At 37.1% G+C, this 17,315-nt stretch overlaps 1 protein-coding gene across 4 annotated transcripts in view; it reads left to right on the top strand.

Moving 5' to 3' along the window:
* The window catches only part of LOC131165233 (probable arabinosyltransferase ARAD1), a 60,781-nt gene that overhangs the window by 26,018 nt on the left and 17,448 nt on the right, over nucleotides 1-17,315 (top strand). For 2 of the 4 annotated variants that reach the window (XR_009139521.1, XM_058122819.1), the window contains exon 3: nucleotides 7,052-7,612. The exons of 1 other annotated variant lie outside the window; for it this stretch is intronic. Coding sequence is in view for 2 of the 3 variants with exons in the window: in XM_058122819.1 (XP_057978802.1) it covers nucleotides 7,052-7,603 (552 nt within the window). In the remaining variant the exon portion in view is untranslated. Of the gene's footprint in view, nucleotides 1-7,051; nucleotides 7,783-17,315 lie in introns of those variants that run through there. One more of the 4 variants, XM_058122820.1, reaches the window with a different exon arrangement.

Raw genomic sequence — 17,315 nt, 5'->3', positions numbered from 1 at the left:
AGGTTCATTTTGCAGGGGACCCAATCTGACACCTGCATTTTAATGCTTTCACTGTTAAAGTTCAGCCTATTAACCTTCTTCAGGGACGAATAGGGAGGCAGATCTTTGTGATTGACAAGTCTGAATTTTTAGCAGGGATTACTGGCAAGTTTTCCTCCGAGCTCATGGGCTTCAAGGAATCCCCATTTGGATGCTCTTTGTTCATGTTAAAGGCAGCTTGTTCACCATTTGCTTGCTGTGAATCAGGAGCAGTAACAGGAGCAGAATCCTGAATACCGAACCTAACATGAGAGTCCACAAAATGTAAAGGGCCTGAGTTGGGAGAGAGTGGGGTAATTGCCACTGGGTTAATGTTTGAAAGAATAGAGGAAGTCCAAGTGTTTGTGAGTGCAAAAGTGAAGGAGCAAGGGTTGGATTTTGAGGAGTGTGTGGACATAAAAGGTCCAAACTCTCTGAAGCTGGCAAAAGAATTGGCTTGCAGGGGGCCTGGCCCTGAAAATTTGAAAAAACAATCAGTGGAAAAGCTGCGAGACATGCCAGCTTCTTGGACTACCCCTGCAAAGGAGTGCCTGTCAACACTTGCTAGATCCTTCAATTGGAGCTTCTCAATGATGATGGGATGCCGCCTGGGCAATGGGACATACACAGTTCCCCTTAGGATTTGGAGCCTGCAAAGCGACCATGGGCTGGATTTCCTATTGATGGGGCTTGATCAAAGGCTTCATCTTCAAAGAGTAAAGCTGCTTGAACACTTTCCCTCCCGGCTCAAATGTGGGGTTGAAGATTTTAGAGCTACCCTTTGAGTCGAAGTCCTTTGTGAAATGGTCCCCCACCACCAGTGTTTGTCTTCGTTAGGTCAAAGAATCTGTCGAATTTGTTCTCATGAAATTGAAGTGCTAGAATCTTCTCCTTTGACCTCCTATGGCTCATTCAGAAGGGGGAAATACGCTTGTGCTTGAGATTTCGCTAGAAATCGTTGTTTGTTGCTGGGAGCTGCTCGATTTCCTCTGTGTCAAGGAAGGTGGAGGTTCTCCTTCCCTTCGATTTTTAGTGATTCTAATAAGATCCACCTTCTCGCCATTGAGTGCAATGTCAATGTATTTCCGCTCAATGAAAATAGAGGTCGTGCTATCATGACGCACGACACTTCACATTGAGCAAAGACCCAAATACTTAGTCTTCAAGAGAGAACTCAAAGAAGAGATTTGGTTTGACCCTTCGACAGAGAGTAGGATACTTTGAGATATAAGATGCTTCGAGCCTAGCCAAGATTGTCGTCGAGCAAACTTGAGATGTCTGGTTAAGAAGGCGAAAGGGTTGGGAGCTGGGAATGAGATTCAATGGGGGTCACGAGTCCTGTTAGGGATCTGATGAAGACCTATCAATTCGAGCATGATTGGCTGCTGAAAAGTTTTTGTTAAAGTGAGAGAAGGTGGGCTCAAGAAAAAAAATGAGCATAGGAAAAAGTTAAATCATTCCAATTAGGGTTTGTCATCATAGGCCTTTTTCTTGTTGGTCTTTTAGGCCGCAAGCTTGGAGACTTTCCTATTACTTACATTGGTATCCTACTAGGAGCTGAATTCAAAGATGAGAGTTTGAGACCTTATAATTGGAAGATTTGAAAGGAAGCTAGTTAGTTGGAAACTTGTCAAAGGGGGCAGACTCTCACTCATTAAAAGCACTCTTTCCAATCTTCCGATCTACTTCATGTCCCTTTTTTCTCATTCTCAGTGCTGTAACCAAAATATTGGAAAGCATTTAAAGAAGATTCTTTGGGGAATGCAGGTGAGGACTCTAAATATCATCTCGTTAGATGTGGGGTTGTAGAAAAACCTATTTAGGCCTCTGATACTTTCTTACCTTTGATAAGGCTCTTTGGTGGAAGTGGCTTTGGAGATTCATGATTGAGAAGGAGCATTTTTGGAGAGAAGTCATTGCCAATAATTACGACTTTCATCACAATGGCTGGATTTCAAAAGTGAACCCTAAGACACAGGGGTTTGATACATTAGGAGAGGATAGAGTAACTTCTTCCCTTTTTTTAATTTTAGGTGGGAAATAAGGAGGATGTGTATTTTTGGCATGACATTTGGTCTGGAAAATCCTAGCTTAGTACTAAATACCCCTCTATCTTCAAGCTAGTTTGCAACAAAGATGCCGTCTCATTGGCCAACACCTAGAGGCCTCTAGTCAAAGGATGATATAGAATATTCCTTTGATTAGGAATGCTTTTGATGGGTAGATGAATATTCTAATAGAATTCTTCTGTTGTTTTTATAAATTTTAGTGTCAGGAAATCTCCAATAAGCCCGAGTGGTCCTTGAACAAAGATGGCATTTTCACATCACAATCACTTTTTACTTCAATCACCTCATCTCCCTAGGCAGTTTGTAGCTTTCAAACTCACTTGGGTTCTTATTTGGAAAACACCAACCCACCCTCAAAGGTTGCTTTTTCACATGGGAGGTAACTCTTGGTAAGATCCTTACCATTGACAACCTTAATAAAAGGGGTTAATTGCTCATGAATAAGTGTTTTCTATGCTTTGAGCAAGCTGAATTGGTTGAGCACATCCTTCTGCATGGTTCTTGGACCAAAAACCTTTGGGGCTTGGCCATTGCCATGTTCAAGTTGAGGAGGGTCACTGCAATTTTGGTAGAGGGTGAGTTATGGGCTTTGGTTGGGAGCTGAGCAAATAAGGTTAGAAGAAATCCCTTTCCCTCGTTCCCTTTGCTGTTTTCTTGATTGTCTAGAGGGAAAAGAACAAAAGATCTTTTGAGGGAACAATTTCTTCTTTGCACGTTGTCAAAGATTGTTGGTGAGCTATGATTTCTAATTGGCATAGTAGGACTATTGGGAGGGACATGTATAGTTCTTGATTTTCTTGACACCTTACATTAATTTTTGTAATGTTTTCATTTTCTCTGTTGTACTTGGATGGCATGCCCTCATGATTTCTTTTCCCTTATTAATAAATTGTCCCATTGCCAAGCAAAAGAAAGTTGCTGAAATGAGATTGCTAAGGTGGATGGGTGGTATTGAAAGATAAATTAAGAAATGAACATATTCCCAGTAAGTTAGGCATAGCTCCTATAGAATATGATAAGGGAGGGGGCGACTCAAATGGTTTGGGCATCTGTGACGTAGGCTAAATGGTGCACTAATTAGGAGGAGTGAGCTAGTTCTTGTGAGGGGCAGTAGAAAGGGTAGGAGTAGACCTAAAATAATTTTGAATAAGATAGTAAGGACTTAATAACCCATAATTTGTTGGTGAAAATTGCCCAAGATTGTGTCAATTGGCAAAAAATATTTATGTAGCCAACCCCACCTAGTGGGACTTAGGCTTGGTTTGTTATTGTTATTGTTGTTGTATTATATTCAAAATTAACATTACAAGAACAATTTTATTGTACATGACAATCGAAAAGTAGTAAAAATATTTTATAAATGAATTTTGATTTTTTTTTTGAAATTATATGGGCAATTATATTTTAATTATATTTCATATGGTCATTTTGTTTTAATTTTAATTAATAAGTATGTATCAAATGAATGATTTAATTAAAAAAAAGTTAATTTTGGATGTTGAAATATTTTGGCAATAGGTTGCCAAAATAACTGAAAACCATAAAATTTGGTTTTTAGTTTTTCACAAACATTTAAAAATCGACAATAGAAATTGAAAACTAGCCACATAAACAAATGCATTTTCATAATTTGTCAAAAATGAAAACAAAAAACAAAAAAGGTACCAAACAAACCCTTATTAGGTTTTTAATATCCATTGTTCACTTTAATATCTAGCATTCATTTTTATGAGTGAAATCATTGTGTACGCAAATTTAATGAAAAATTTAAAATAAAATTGCCATGTGAATTTAAAACTAATTAAAATAAAATATCCTTAACATTTCTAAAATTCTGAAAAAATTATAAAACGATCCAAAAAATATTTTCACAATTTTCAACCTTCATATGCATTGGATTGTTTGGAGTACTAAAAAAAATGAGTTAAAAAATGTAATAATTAAGTAAAAGATTTGATTATTTTATCAATTAAAGAAGATGACATGAAGGTCGTGACGAAGATACTTCGATAAGTCATTTAATGAAAACCAAATTGAAAGCTTGAACTTAGAATTGAACTATGAGAAAAAAACTAAAAACATGAAATTTATCCATAAATCATAGTTAGTGAAGTAAAGATAGCGTTAAAAAATATGAAAAAAGTGGGAAATCTATAGGACTAGATAACATCCCAATTGAAGTTTGGAAGTGTCTAGGGGATATTGGAAGTGTATGGTTAACCAATCTTTTCAACATTGTATTAATAACTAATAGAATGCTAGAGGAGTGGAGGAAAAGCACAATAACACCTTTATACAAAAACAAAGGTGATATCCAAAATTGCAATAACTACTGCAGAATTAAACTTATGAGTCATATGGTGAAATTGTGAGAAAGGATAATTGAACAAAGAATAAGGTTAGAAATGAGGGTCTTGGAGAATCAATTTGGTTTTATGTTTGGGAGGTCAACAATAGAAGCTATCCATCTTCTAAGAAGGTTGATGGAAAAGTTTAGGGAAAAGAAAAGGGATTTACATATGTTTTTTATTGACCTAGAGAAAGCATATGATAGAGTACTTAGGGAAATCCTTTGGTGGGCTTTGGAAAAGAAGGGAGTATGCAGTAGATATACTAATGTCATCAAGGATATGTACGATAGAGTAATGAATAGTGTTAGGATTGAAGGAGGAGAGTTTAAAGAATTTCCAATCATAATAGGGGTACATCAAGGTTCTACTTTGAGTCTGTATTTTTTTTGCTTTAGTGATTCATGAACTCACTTGGAATATCCAAAATGAGATCCCTTGGTGATTTTTTGCAGATGATATTGTTCCAATTGATGAAAGTAGAACTGGAGTAGAATATAAGTTAGAAATTTGGGGAAAAACTTTAGAGTCTAGAAGCTTTAGAATAAGTATAAATTAGGCATAATTTTATGACATGTAACTTTTTCGTCCAATGGGGAATATTGGAGATAGGATAAAAATTGATAATCAAGAAATTAATAACATTAGTAGATTTCAGCATCTTGGATCTATCATGCAAGCGGAGGGAGAGATTGAAGAGGATGTAATACATAGGGTTAATGCTAGTTGGCTAAAATGGAGGAGTACTTCAGGCGTGCTATGTGATCATAGAATACACTTAAAATTAAATGGAAAGTTCTATAGGAAGGCTATAAGACCAGCCAAGCTATCTGGATTTTATGTTGGATGACTAAGAAGCAACATATTCAAAAAGTAAAAGTTGCAGAAATGTAGATGCTAAGGTGGATGAATGGTGTAACTTTAAAGGATAAATTACGGATTGAACATATTTGCAATAAGGTAGGCATAGCTCTAGTAGAAGATTAGATAAGAGAAGGGCGATTTAAATGGTTTGGGCTTTTGAAGCATAGGCCAAGTAGTGCTCCAATGGGGAGAAGTGAGTTAGTTATTGTTAGTAGTTGTAGAAGGGGCAGAGGTAGACCTAAAATAGCCTGGAACGAGGTAGTGAGAAAGGATCTTTTAGCCCTTAAGCTGGCGGAGGAAAGTACCTTGGATCGAGTGAATTGGCGGAAAGGATTCATATAGCCAACCCCACCTCGTGGGACTTAAGGCTTCTTCTTCTTGTTGTTATAAGACTGTTACTGAATTGGAAAATCTGATCGCAGTGATAAGTCTCCCTCTCTATTTATTTTATGTCATGCACATCACAATGACCGTTTGTTTTTTTGGATAGAAAGAGTGAGATGTCATTGAAGAGGAAAGAATGTACAAAGAGGAGAATAAGACAACCTCCTATGGACAAAAGAAGCCATGAAAGAAGAAACTACAATCAAAATAGAATTGCCTTCCCATGAAAAGGGCTCTCCTTTAAAACAGCCTTGTGTGAAGGAGCAAAATGTACTAAATTATTTCCCATATCTACGTATAGGCATTCTTCTTCCCTACAAAAATATGAGCTTTCCTTTCCATCCAAATCCTGTAAAACTACAGAGACCTACAGGTCCACTAAACTGAATCATCTCCACTCTTCCCAAAACCTTTAAATGATATATGCAATACATCCTCCAATCTTGGACAAACCCAATCCCCCCAAAAACTCCAAACAACTTATTCCAAATCCCCTGAGAGAAAGAGCAATGCAGAAAAGGATCTGAGGCAAATTTGAGCTATCCACACACAAGAAACAAATATCGAGAGATAACACCTTCCAAGGCCTCCGACTTTGCAACAGATTGTTGGTGTTAATGCTATTAAGAACAATGAATGAATAATTGCTTTTATTTTAGTGGGAACTTTAGCTTTCTAGATAGAGCAATGTAGAGGAAAGGGCTTAAAATTCTAGTCAAAAGCTCAAACAAAGATCTAGAAAAAAAGAACTCCCGAAGAATTCAAATCCCATACACAAATCACGATGACCATCACACCCTTAATAATTCATGCTCACTAACTCTTAGCTGTAATACTGAAGAACTGACACTAAATAATCAGTAATCTGTAATGATTATTTTTTTAAATTTTCATTATAATCTCTGTTTTTTTTAATAGTATCTTTTGATTTGTATTCTTTTGCATTTTGATTACTTTGATAATATTTATTAATTGTTCAATTTGCTGTGTAAATCTCTTCATCTCTTTCAGTGTATTGTTGTATTACTGTCAAGATGGACCCATACTGTTAGACAGTTCTGGATAGCAGTGTTTGAGTTAGCATTCATTGCCTAATGCTCTCCCAAAGTGGAAGAAGTGGAAAGAGGGGCAGGGTGGGCTCTCCACTAATAATGCATTTGGAAATTGGGAATGTCCTTTTTATTTCCACTGGTTTTTACTTTGTAGTAAAGGTGATAATGACTTACAGCCTAATAGAAGGGTGTCTAAATCAGCTGCTATTTTTGGTTGTTGGGGAAGTATTCCATGCGGTACCCTTCAACACATAGTTTATTAAAATGCGCTGATTGTTGCTCAACTTGTAACCTCATTAACTTTTCCTGCTAACAGGGAGGCCTAGTTCGTGAAAAGTTATGGAACTTGTTGGTCAATGAACCAGGAGTTACCATGGAGGAAGGCTTCCCTAATGCTACTGGACGAGAGCAATCAATAAAAGGGATGAGAACATCTGAGTTCTGCTTGCACCCAGCTGGTGATACCCCCACTTCATGCCGTCTTTTTGATGCCATTCAAAGTCTCTGTATACCTGTTATTGTTAGCGACAACATTGAGCTTCCATTTGAAGGAATGGTGGATTATTCCGGATTTTCAGTTTTTATAGCAGTTAGTGAAGCATTACAGCCAAACAAACTTGTAACTCTTCTTAGAAGCTTTTCTAAAGAGCAGAGGGATGGATTCCGCCGAAATATGGCAGAAGTTCAGGCCATTTTTGAGTATGATTATGGTCATCTAGGTGGCATTGGGCCCATTGCTCCAGATGGGGCTGTGAATCACATATGGAAAAAGGTTCACCAAAAATTGCCCATGATTAATGAAGCTATTGTTCGAGAGAGGAGAAAACCACTGGGTGCATCAGTGCCATTTCGTTGCCATTGCGTGTGAAATTATAAGGTCTTTGTACTTGTATTTCTTTTATTTTTTTTTATAGTGAAATAGAACTTTTTGTAGTGGATGATTTACTCTAGGGACTGCAATGAAATGAGTTTGTTTAAAAAGATTTCTCTTTGTTTTGTTTATTCAAAATTCAAATAGTGTATTAAATGATGTTGTCTTTCTGCAAATGCTGTTGACTTGATAAGGGCATTCTCTCACTCACCCCTCTTTTATTTTCAATGTTCTTCTTATCACACACATCCTGACAGTTGTCCGCTAGGGTCAGGAGATCCAGGGTGTAGGTTTCCTTAAGAATTTACCCATTCATTGAATTCCAATCAGGTTTTAGACCAAGAAATTTGGAATCATTATGAATATTTCTGCATCATAGTTTGAAGCTCCTAAAAATTTCAAGACTTGCACAAAAGTAATGTCATCTGTTAGAACATATATCGAGTCCTAAGGGTTTGATCTATGAACAGTGTTGGCTGAAAACAACATTCTCTGGGTAATTTCTACATGCAGGAAATGGAATTTGTCATCTGGAGTACAGTGCATCCTTATGCAGTGAGCAAAGGATACCCAATTCCCCTTCTTTTGGAAGGAAACACCACAAACAGAACACTATCACAAACCTTACCACCAAGGGAGTGGTGTTGTTTATCTCTCTCAACATTGGCAGATGATAGCACCCTTGAACTTCATTATGTGAGCCTGTAAATGTGAGAAACACTAAAAGAAACTGATGGCATGGGAGAGGTCAACCTATCTCTCCCTATAATTGGATGTCATGGATTGTTTCTTCTGCCCTCAGCTGAAAGCTCATATTCCCCTAATTGTTGCCAAGCCATAATCCAATCTTCTTGTTACTGTTCAGAAGCCATCTGTAGTGAAAAATATGCAAGACACTAGACCCAGGAATAAATCCCTCTGCCAGTGATGTATTGGGTAAAAATTGTGGGGGCATGACTGGTGGCAGTGGGGCTTGTTCTCTTTCAAGTTGCCAAATGTGCTGCCTTTCTTGATTTCTGTTCTGGGATCTGCTGATTTCCATTGGAAATTCTTGTTTGATCTTCAATTGTTCTCTGAATTGGTGGCTATGGATTGTGATTTTATATCACAATGGTTCTATTTTCTTGTAATTCTATTCAAGATATTGAAATCAACACGTTGTAATGTTGGTGATCTGCTCTTCAGTTGTGATAAAGAAAAACCTTTGGGATTGGGTCAGTTACAAAAATAAATGCTGATCACAAAGGAGAGTCTTCTGAGGGTAACACTTTCATGGAATTGTCTGTTTGGTAATCCGACCGCTGCAAACTCAGATCTGCAGTATTTTGAACCTATTTGACCTCCTAGAAGATTTTATAAATAGGTGCTGAGAAATGGAAGGATGCTGTGATGGACCAATTTCTTGGCAAACCTCCTCCATATTTGTATGTCAAAACAACAATTGAAAAAAATTATAAATGAGCAGGTATAGTTGATATTTTCTCTCTCAAGTGGATATTTATCTTTCAATTCAGAAGCATTGATGATAGAGATCATATTATGGATAACGGACTTTCGTTCATGGGCAACTCACCTATTTTCTATCTCATTAGTCCTCCTTGGCTGAAAAGGAAAAACTGCAGCTGGACAGGTTCCAGTTTGGGTGAAATTCTACAGCATACCCTCAGTTTACTAGACAACTGTAGGACTTAGTCTCTATCAAGTTTGGTTGATAAACTTCTATATTTGGACTCCCTACAAAGCAAGTGAAGAATTTGTCATGTGCCAGAATTTGTGGAAATTGATTTTGACATGGATCTGCTAGTTCAAATTGAGGTTGTGACAGCGGGAGAATTTATGGTTATTGATTTGGAATTTTGCTTGGATGCCAGCAACATGTTTGGGCATGTAGAGAATTGCATGTCAAAGAAGCAACGGATGAAGAAAAGGTGCATTTTAACCTGTTGAGACTCTTATCTCAAATGCATTCTTGATTTTAAATGAAATTGATGAAGATTAGAATTAAATGGACAGAGTGCTTCCCAGCTTGCGAAAGATGCTACGAATGAGAATGTTGGTGATGATTGTGAAATAAGTGATAGACATGCTTCTCAGATTGTAGATGAAAATATCAATGAGAATGTTGAAGATGTTGAGGTGGTTAATGTTGCTGTTGATGCTGCCACCTCATCTTAATGGACGAATTTTTTATAAAACCTAATGCTGCACCAGCTGTTTTAGCTAACCAAGCTTGTTCTGATGTTTCGAGTCCAACTAGGGAAAAGACTCCTGAACCAAACTCTAAGGCCATGGATAAGGAACTAGGGAAAAGACTCCTGAACCAAACTTAAGGCCATGGATAAGGAAAGGCCAAGTCTCAACTCCGCGACAGTCATTTGATCACATGAAAAATGTGTTGCAATCAAGGATAAGCCAAGCCCAGTCACATGATACAGACTCCACCTCCCTTGTGTAGGTAAAGCAGTGGCTTCTTCTGTTATAAAGGGAAAGAATAAGGACCTCCTGTTGTCCAAGCTAAACTCAGAGATTAAAGATCATACTCAATCCCAAGAGATTAGACATTGCTTTTGGCATATTGGAGGCATTAATGATCCTTACAAGCAGAAAGAAGCTTAAGGGCTTATCAAATCCAAAGGTTTGCACATGTTTGAGCTATATAAGACCAAAGTGAAACTTTTAAATTTTTCAAAAATTTCCTCAACCATACATAAAGAGTGGGCTTTTATTCATAATTATGGACGTGAAGCTACTCATCAGCAGTAGAGAATTCTCTGTAGAAATCTATTTGACCTCTAGAATTGATAAAGGTCTTTAGTTTGTTTTGGATGATTTTGACACAATTAAAAGCATATCAGAAAGCTCAAGGATAATTTCTCCTAATTTGGCTAGTACAGAAGAGGTCAGATACTGTTATTCATTTCCAGGCTAGATGCCTCCCCTTTACTGGTCCTCTATTTTCTGAGTCCAATAGAAGGGAAGAAAGCTTTATCTAACCAAAGTTATATAGAATCCTTGCTTTCTATAATTGGTCTCATGCTTTTCTCAGACTTTTGGTTGATTTCCTTCTCCTTCAGTCTCTGACCACTGTCCAGCCCTTTTATACTTCTATTGATCTAAAAGGGGTGGGGGTGAAGGGGGAGGGGGGGGAGGTCCAACTTTCCTTCCAAATTGTTAAATCACTAGACTCAGCACCCAGAAATTTTTTTTATTTTTTTTATTTTTCCGAATATTGTAAGGAACTCTTAGCTTTCCTTTGCCTTCATTGGTGTTCCTATGTTCATTTTTTTCCAGAAGCTCAAAGCTCCCAAGAAGGTTCTTGGGAACTTTCATGAGGATAATTTCTCCAACATTAGGCCTAGGGTAAAAGATGCTAAAGAAGACCTTGAAAAAGCCAAAGAAAAGATTGGACTTATTGAACTTAAAAGAAGCAAAGGCAAAGCAGGAAGAGAATCTTCCGAGGTAGAGAGCTTGAGTTGCTTGGAATAAGCTTGGAGATAAGAATAATAAGGGCTCGTTTAGCTATGGAATGCAATTTTCATTTTCCATTTTAGTTTTACAAAGAATTACAAAAAAGTAGCTAATTTTTTAGTTTTACAACATTTGGATAAAATAAATAAACAAAAATAAAAAGTTTTGTCACTATTTATTTGTGGAAGTAGTTTTATTTTTGATTTCTAATTTTTCAAATAATTACGAAAATGCCACATTGTTTTCCAAAATTTTCTAAATTTATATAGAAAAGCTGGAAAACATATTTTTATTATTCTCTATATTTCTGACTTCCTACTTTGCATATGGGAGAATGGAATGCACATCTTGGACTTTGATCTGTGTGGATTATGTATTGACTTTCTTCTAAATCCTCACAAATCCAAATCCAAGCTCCAAAATCCCTGATCCCAAATTCTACCTTATATAATTTTTTAAAAATTGAAAAACAAGTTGTCTGTTTTGTAATACTTTAAAATCCAGAAATAAGAAATGAAAAACTGTTTTGCGCAACTAAACAAACTCTTTATTTTCTATCCTTTTAATGCAAACCTTGGAAAACTAAAAAAAAAAGAAAAAAAATTATAATTCTTTTGGAAAACTAGAAAATGGAAAATATTTTCCACAACTAAATGGATCATAATTTTTTTTATTTACCAGTAAATGCCAAAAGAACAAAAATTCAAATCAAAGCCTCATGAAACTAGGTGGGATTAAGATGGACTCATTTGTGATTATTAAGGATGAACTTTTTGACTTTTATACTCAGGTCTTGGGTTCTAAGAGTGTTGATATTAATTCCATGTGATGTTGATTGTCTAACGAGAAAAGGATTCTTGCTCAGCCTTTTTGATAAAGATGATATAAAGAAAATTCTCTTCTCCTTTCCAGATTACAAATCTCAAGGTTCAGATGGCTCTAATGCTAAGGTTTACAATTCCTATTGGAGCATTATAAAAACTTACCTTGTGGCTGCACTCTCTCTCTCTCTGTTTCTCTCTCACTCCTCAAGACAAGAGGCTTTTGAAACAAGTTAACTCTACTCTGTTAGTTCTTGTTCCCAAGATGAAAAGATCCCTCTCCTGCACTAGATTATAGATGTCTGGCTTGCTATAACATACTATACAAGTGGAGCTGCAAACAACCCGAGTTGAGCTGTGTTCAAGCTCCACTCAATAGACTAAAGGCTCCGCTTGGGCTCAGGCTTGGATCGGAGTGAGCTAAAAAACATGGGTCGAGCTGAGCTCGTAAATAAAACTACACGCTCGGGCCCGACTTATTTCACCTTCCCATGAGCTTGATTTTTATGGTTCGGTTTGGTTTTTTAAACAGTTGCAAAAAATGTTCATCTATAATATCTAAAATATAATTGGGCCACGGATCAAAGTACAAAGTGGACTCCAACAGCAAGCCCATTTTACTAGAGTAGATGCAGTCCAAGCCATGAATATCATGACAGTATGAAGTGGATTCCAAGAGAAATTCCGTGAATATGATCATTCAATAGTGCAAAGCGGCATTTTATAAGGAGGAATGTGATCTCAAATTTCTATTGTACTCGATGTGGGACAAATAGGGCCACAGAGGGGACTCAGGGGAGTGCATGCCTTGTAAAGAAACTAGATTCCAAATCTTCTCCTTTGTCGTACATTGTTTGGGCAGAAGGGAATAGCACGTTTATAAAAAACTTCCATCCCTATCTGAATCAATTTTTCAAGGTTGCTCTTGGTTTATAAAGCTTTAAATAATTTAATAACTAATCTAAACAAGCCATCACCCTTGCACATAATTTAAGCCTATTAAATGAGTCCATGCACAAGCCTAATCTGAGCCTTTAACCAAGTTGCTCATGAGCCAAAATGAGCTGATCCTGTATGTGTTTAGGCTCATCATTGTTTGTTAAATGAGCTTGAAAACTGGGCTTGGGCATCACTCATTTATATAATAGACAAGCCCGAATGAGCTCTTGTTGAGCCAAACTCTTAGGCAACTCACAAGTGACTTGGTTTGTTTGCAGACACACAGCCAAGGTCTTAAATTTCAATTTCAATTTCAATTAAACTTTTGAGGCTACAAAAATATAAAAATTTTGATGGAAATTTTGATATCCATGTCGGTTTCAATTGAAATTTTAGAAAAATGATGGAAATTACTAGTAAAGCATGGAATTCTTTTATCAAAGTCCAGAAATTTCAATAAATATACCAATGATCATAATACCCTTACTAACTCACCCTTGCTAACATAACAAACACACTAATAATGCTAAATGACCAAATAACCATTAGCACTCCCCCTTAAGCTGGAGCATATATATCATATGCTCCTAGCTTGTTACAAATGAATTTCACATGAGCACCTCCCAAGGCTTTATTGAACAAATCAGTAAGCTGAAAATCAAACTTCAAATGAGTTGTTGTAATGAGCTTCTATACAAGTTTCTCCCGCACAAAGTGGCAATCAACTTCATTGTTCTTTATCCGCTCATGGAAAGTAGATTGGAGGCAATATGGATAGCATCTCAATTATCACATCAACTCCGTAGGCTAAGAATGTGGAAAACTGAGTTTTTCCAACATGTTCTTCAATCAAACAAGTTCACATGTAGTGTGAGCCGTAGCCATATACTCTGACTAAGCACTCGACCTAGCCACCACAATTTGCTTCTTACTTTTTCAAGAAACCAAATTATCACCAACAAAGATACAATACTCGATTGTGGATCTTCAGTCATAAGGTAATCCGACCCAATCTACATTGGTATATCCCTAAATATGAGTGTGTCCTCAATTTCTAATATAAGAGACCCCTCTTTGGTGCACTTTTGAGATATCTCAAAATGTGAATTACTGCATCCCAGTGACTTGTTATTAGAGAATCGAGAAACTGACTCATAACACTTGTTGCAAAAGATATATCTGTCCAGTGATAGTGAGATGATTCAACTTTCCAACAAGTCTCTGGTGTCTTCTTGGGTTAGGCAACAAATCGCTGATGTCATGAACTAACTTACTATTGGGATTAATGGGTGTATCAACAGGTTTGGATCCTAACAACCTAGTCTAATCTAAAAGATCAAGAACATACTTTCTTCGTGACAAGATTGTTCCCATACGAGTTCTTGATACTTATATACCCAAGAAGTATTTAAAGGTCCCAAATTTTTGGTTTGAAATTTAGTCTATAGGAAAAGCTTTAGATCTTGGATGCCTTGATCATCAACTCCAATAATCACAATATCATCCATGTACACAATAAGTAAAATCCTACTAGATGGAGTATGACGATAAAATATAGAGTGATCCACTACATGCCATTGGAGGCCAAACTTAAGTACAACAACATTGAATCGACCAAACCATGCCCTCAAAGATTGTTTTAAACTGTATAATGATTTCTTGACCTGACACACTGACCTTGACTCCCCCTAAGCAACAAACCCTGGTGGTTCCTCCATATAGATCTCTTGAAGATCACCATGTAGGAAAGCATTCTTTGCATCTAATTGATGTAGAGACTACTGACAACTAGTGGCTAAGGAGATGAATAAAAGTATTGAAGCAAGTTTAGCAACCAAAGAGAATGTGTATGAATAATTTTGTTCAATAATTGGGTAAAATGGAGGACCTAATCATAATGATAGGTCTCTCCCTCTATTTAGAATATATGTCAACGTGCATTCAATGACCATAACACCCTTACTAACTCTCACTTGTTAACATAACACTTACACACTAACAATGCTAAATGAGTAAGATAACCATCAACACTTCCCTTCAAGGTAGGAGCATATGAGCATATATATATCATATGCTCCTACCTTGTTACAAATGAATTTAACATGAGCACCCTCAAAGCTTTAGTAAATAAATCAGCTGGTTGCGAACAAGATTTCACATGACTTGTGGTAATGAGCTCGTGCACAAGTTTCTTCGGAACAAAGTGGCAATCAATTTCAATATGTTTTATTTGCTCATGGAAGATTGGGTTAAAGGCAATATGAATGGCAACTTGATTATCACACGTTAACTCCATAGACTGAGAATGTAGAAAACCTAATTCTTCCAACATGTTCTTCAGCCAAACAAGTTCACATGTAGTGTGAGCCATGGCCTTATACTCACACTCATCACTTGGCTTGGCCACCATAGTTTGTTTCTTACTCCAAGAAGCCAAATTTCCACAAACAAAGATGAAGTACCTGGTTTTGGATCCTTTGTCGGAAGGTGATCCGACACAATCTACATCGGTACATCCCTGAATATAAGTGTGACCTTGATCTTGATATAAGAGACATCTCCCTGTTGCACCTTGAGATATCCCAAGATGCAAATTACTGCATCTTGATAACTTTTTTTTTTCTCAGAGCATCAAGAAATTAACTGACAACTCTTGTTGCAAAAGAAATATCTAGCTGAGTGACCGTGAGATAATTAAGCTTTCCAACAAGTCTTCAATATTGTCTTGGGTTGGGCAACAAATCACCTATATCTGGCACTAACTTACCATTAGGATCCATAGGTGTATCAGAAGGTTTGGATCCCAACAGTCTAATCTTATCTAAAAGATCAAGAACATACTTCCTTTGTGACAGGATGGTTGTGGCAGGAGAACTCGATACTTTATATAGAAGTACTTCAATGGTACCAAATCCACTATCTAAAACTTAGTCTATAGGAAATGCTTTAGGCTCTGAATACCTTGATCATCATCACCAATGATCACAATATCATCCACATATGCAATAAGAAAAATCCTTCCAGATGGAGTATAATGATAAAATACAGAATAATCTACTGCATAGCATTGAAGGCCAAACTCAAGTACCATAGCATTGAAGCGACCAAACCATGCCCTCAAAGATTGTTTTAATCCATATGGTGACTACTTGAGCCGACACACTAAGCATGACCCCTCTTGAGCAACAAACCCAGGTGGTTGCTCCATATAGACCTCCTCCAGATGATCACCATGTAGGAAAGCATTTTTGACATCTAACTAGTGTAGAGGCCAGTGATAGGTGGTGGCTAAGGAGATGAACAAACATACTGAGGCAAGTTTGGGTACAGGAGGGAATGTGTCTGGATAGTCCAAGCCATATGCCTAAGTATATCCCTTTGCAACAAGGGAGGCCTTCAATTGAGCCGTGGACCCATTTGGATTGACCTTCATAGTATACTCCCAACGACAACCAACCACAAACTTATTAATTGGAATACGTACCAATTCCCAAGTATCATTATCCAGTACAACATGCATTTTTTCTATCATTGCATTCCTCCACCTAAAATGGGATAGAGCTTCAGAAATAGACTTGGGAAGAGCAACAGAAGATAGGGTACTAACAAAACAGTAGTATGAGGGTGACAACAAATCATAAGAAACAAAGTTAGAGATTGGGTGTTGTGTTACAAGTGCATTTACCTTTTCGAAATGCAATATGAGGATCAATCACTTGGGGAAGTGGATCATGTGACAAGGGAACTAGAGTCATAGAAGCAGAAGCAGGAGGAGGCTCTCCTCCCTTGGATTGCCTTGTGTACGCTTGTAGATTAAGATGATCCAAGTGATGAGAAGGACAATTCAAACTGAATGAAGATGTTGGAAGACTGTACGAAGGAAATAAGTTAGGATTGGGAAGGCTAGGTAGAGAAAGGGACTCATCAAGGTTAACAAACTCAAGGAATTAGAATAGTACAAAAAGGTGACATCAGCAGAGACATAATCGATGTAAAGTGGGATTATAACATCAATATCCTTTTTGAGTATAGGAATAACTTAGAAAAATATATTTGGTAGCATGAGGATCCAATTTGTTCCTTCCTAGATTTAACTGATGAACGAAGGACACACAACCAAATACACGAGGAGGATGGGAGAACAAAGGAGTCTTAGGGAGGATAATTGAATATCGGATTTTACCACCAAGGACAGAATATGGCATTTTATTGATAAAAGAGCTAGCGGTAAGCACAACATCACTCTAAAAAACTTTGGGGACATTCATTTGATACAAAAGTGTTAGTGACCTCAAGAATATGTTTGTTTTTTTGCTCCACGACTCCATTTTGTTGTGGAGTGTGGGCACAAAATGACTGATCCATGGATCATGCCAAAGTTTGTCATATAGGTAGTTAATTGAGTATTGAAGTACTCTTTAGCATTATCACTACAAAGTATCCTAGCTGACATTTCAAATTGAGTCCTTATTTGAGAACAA

The sequence above is a fragment of the Malania oleifera genome, chromosome 10, assembly GCF_029873635.1.
Source record: "Malania oleifera isolate guangnan ecotype guangnan chromosome 10, ASM2987363v1, whole genome shotgun sequence".
In the NCBI taxonomy this organism is placed as follows: Eukaryota; Viridiplantae; Streptophyta; class Magnoliopsida; order Santalales; family Ximeniaceae; genus Malania; species Malania oleifera.
The sequence above is the reverse complement of the archived record's forward strand: the minus strand, read 5'-3'. Positions and strand labels throughout refer to the sequence as shown.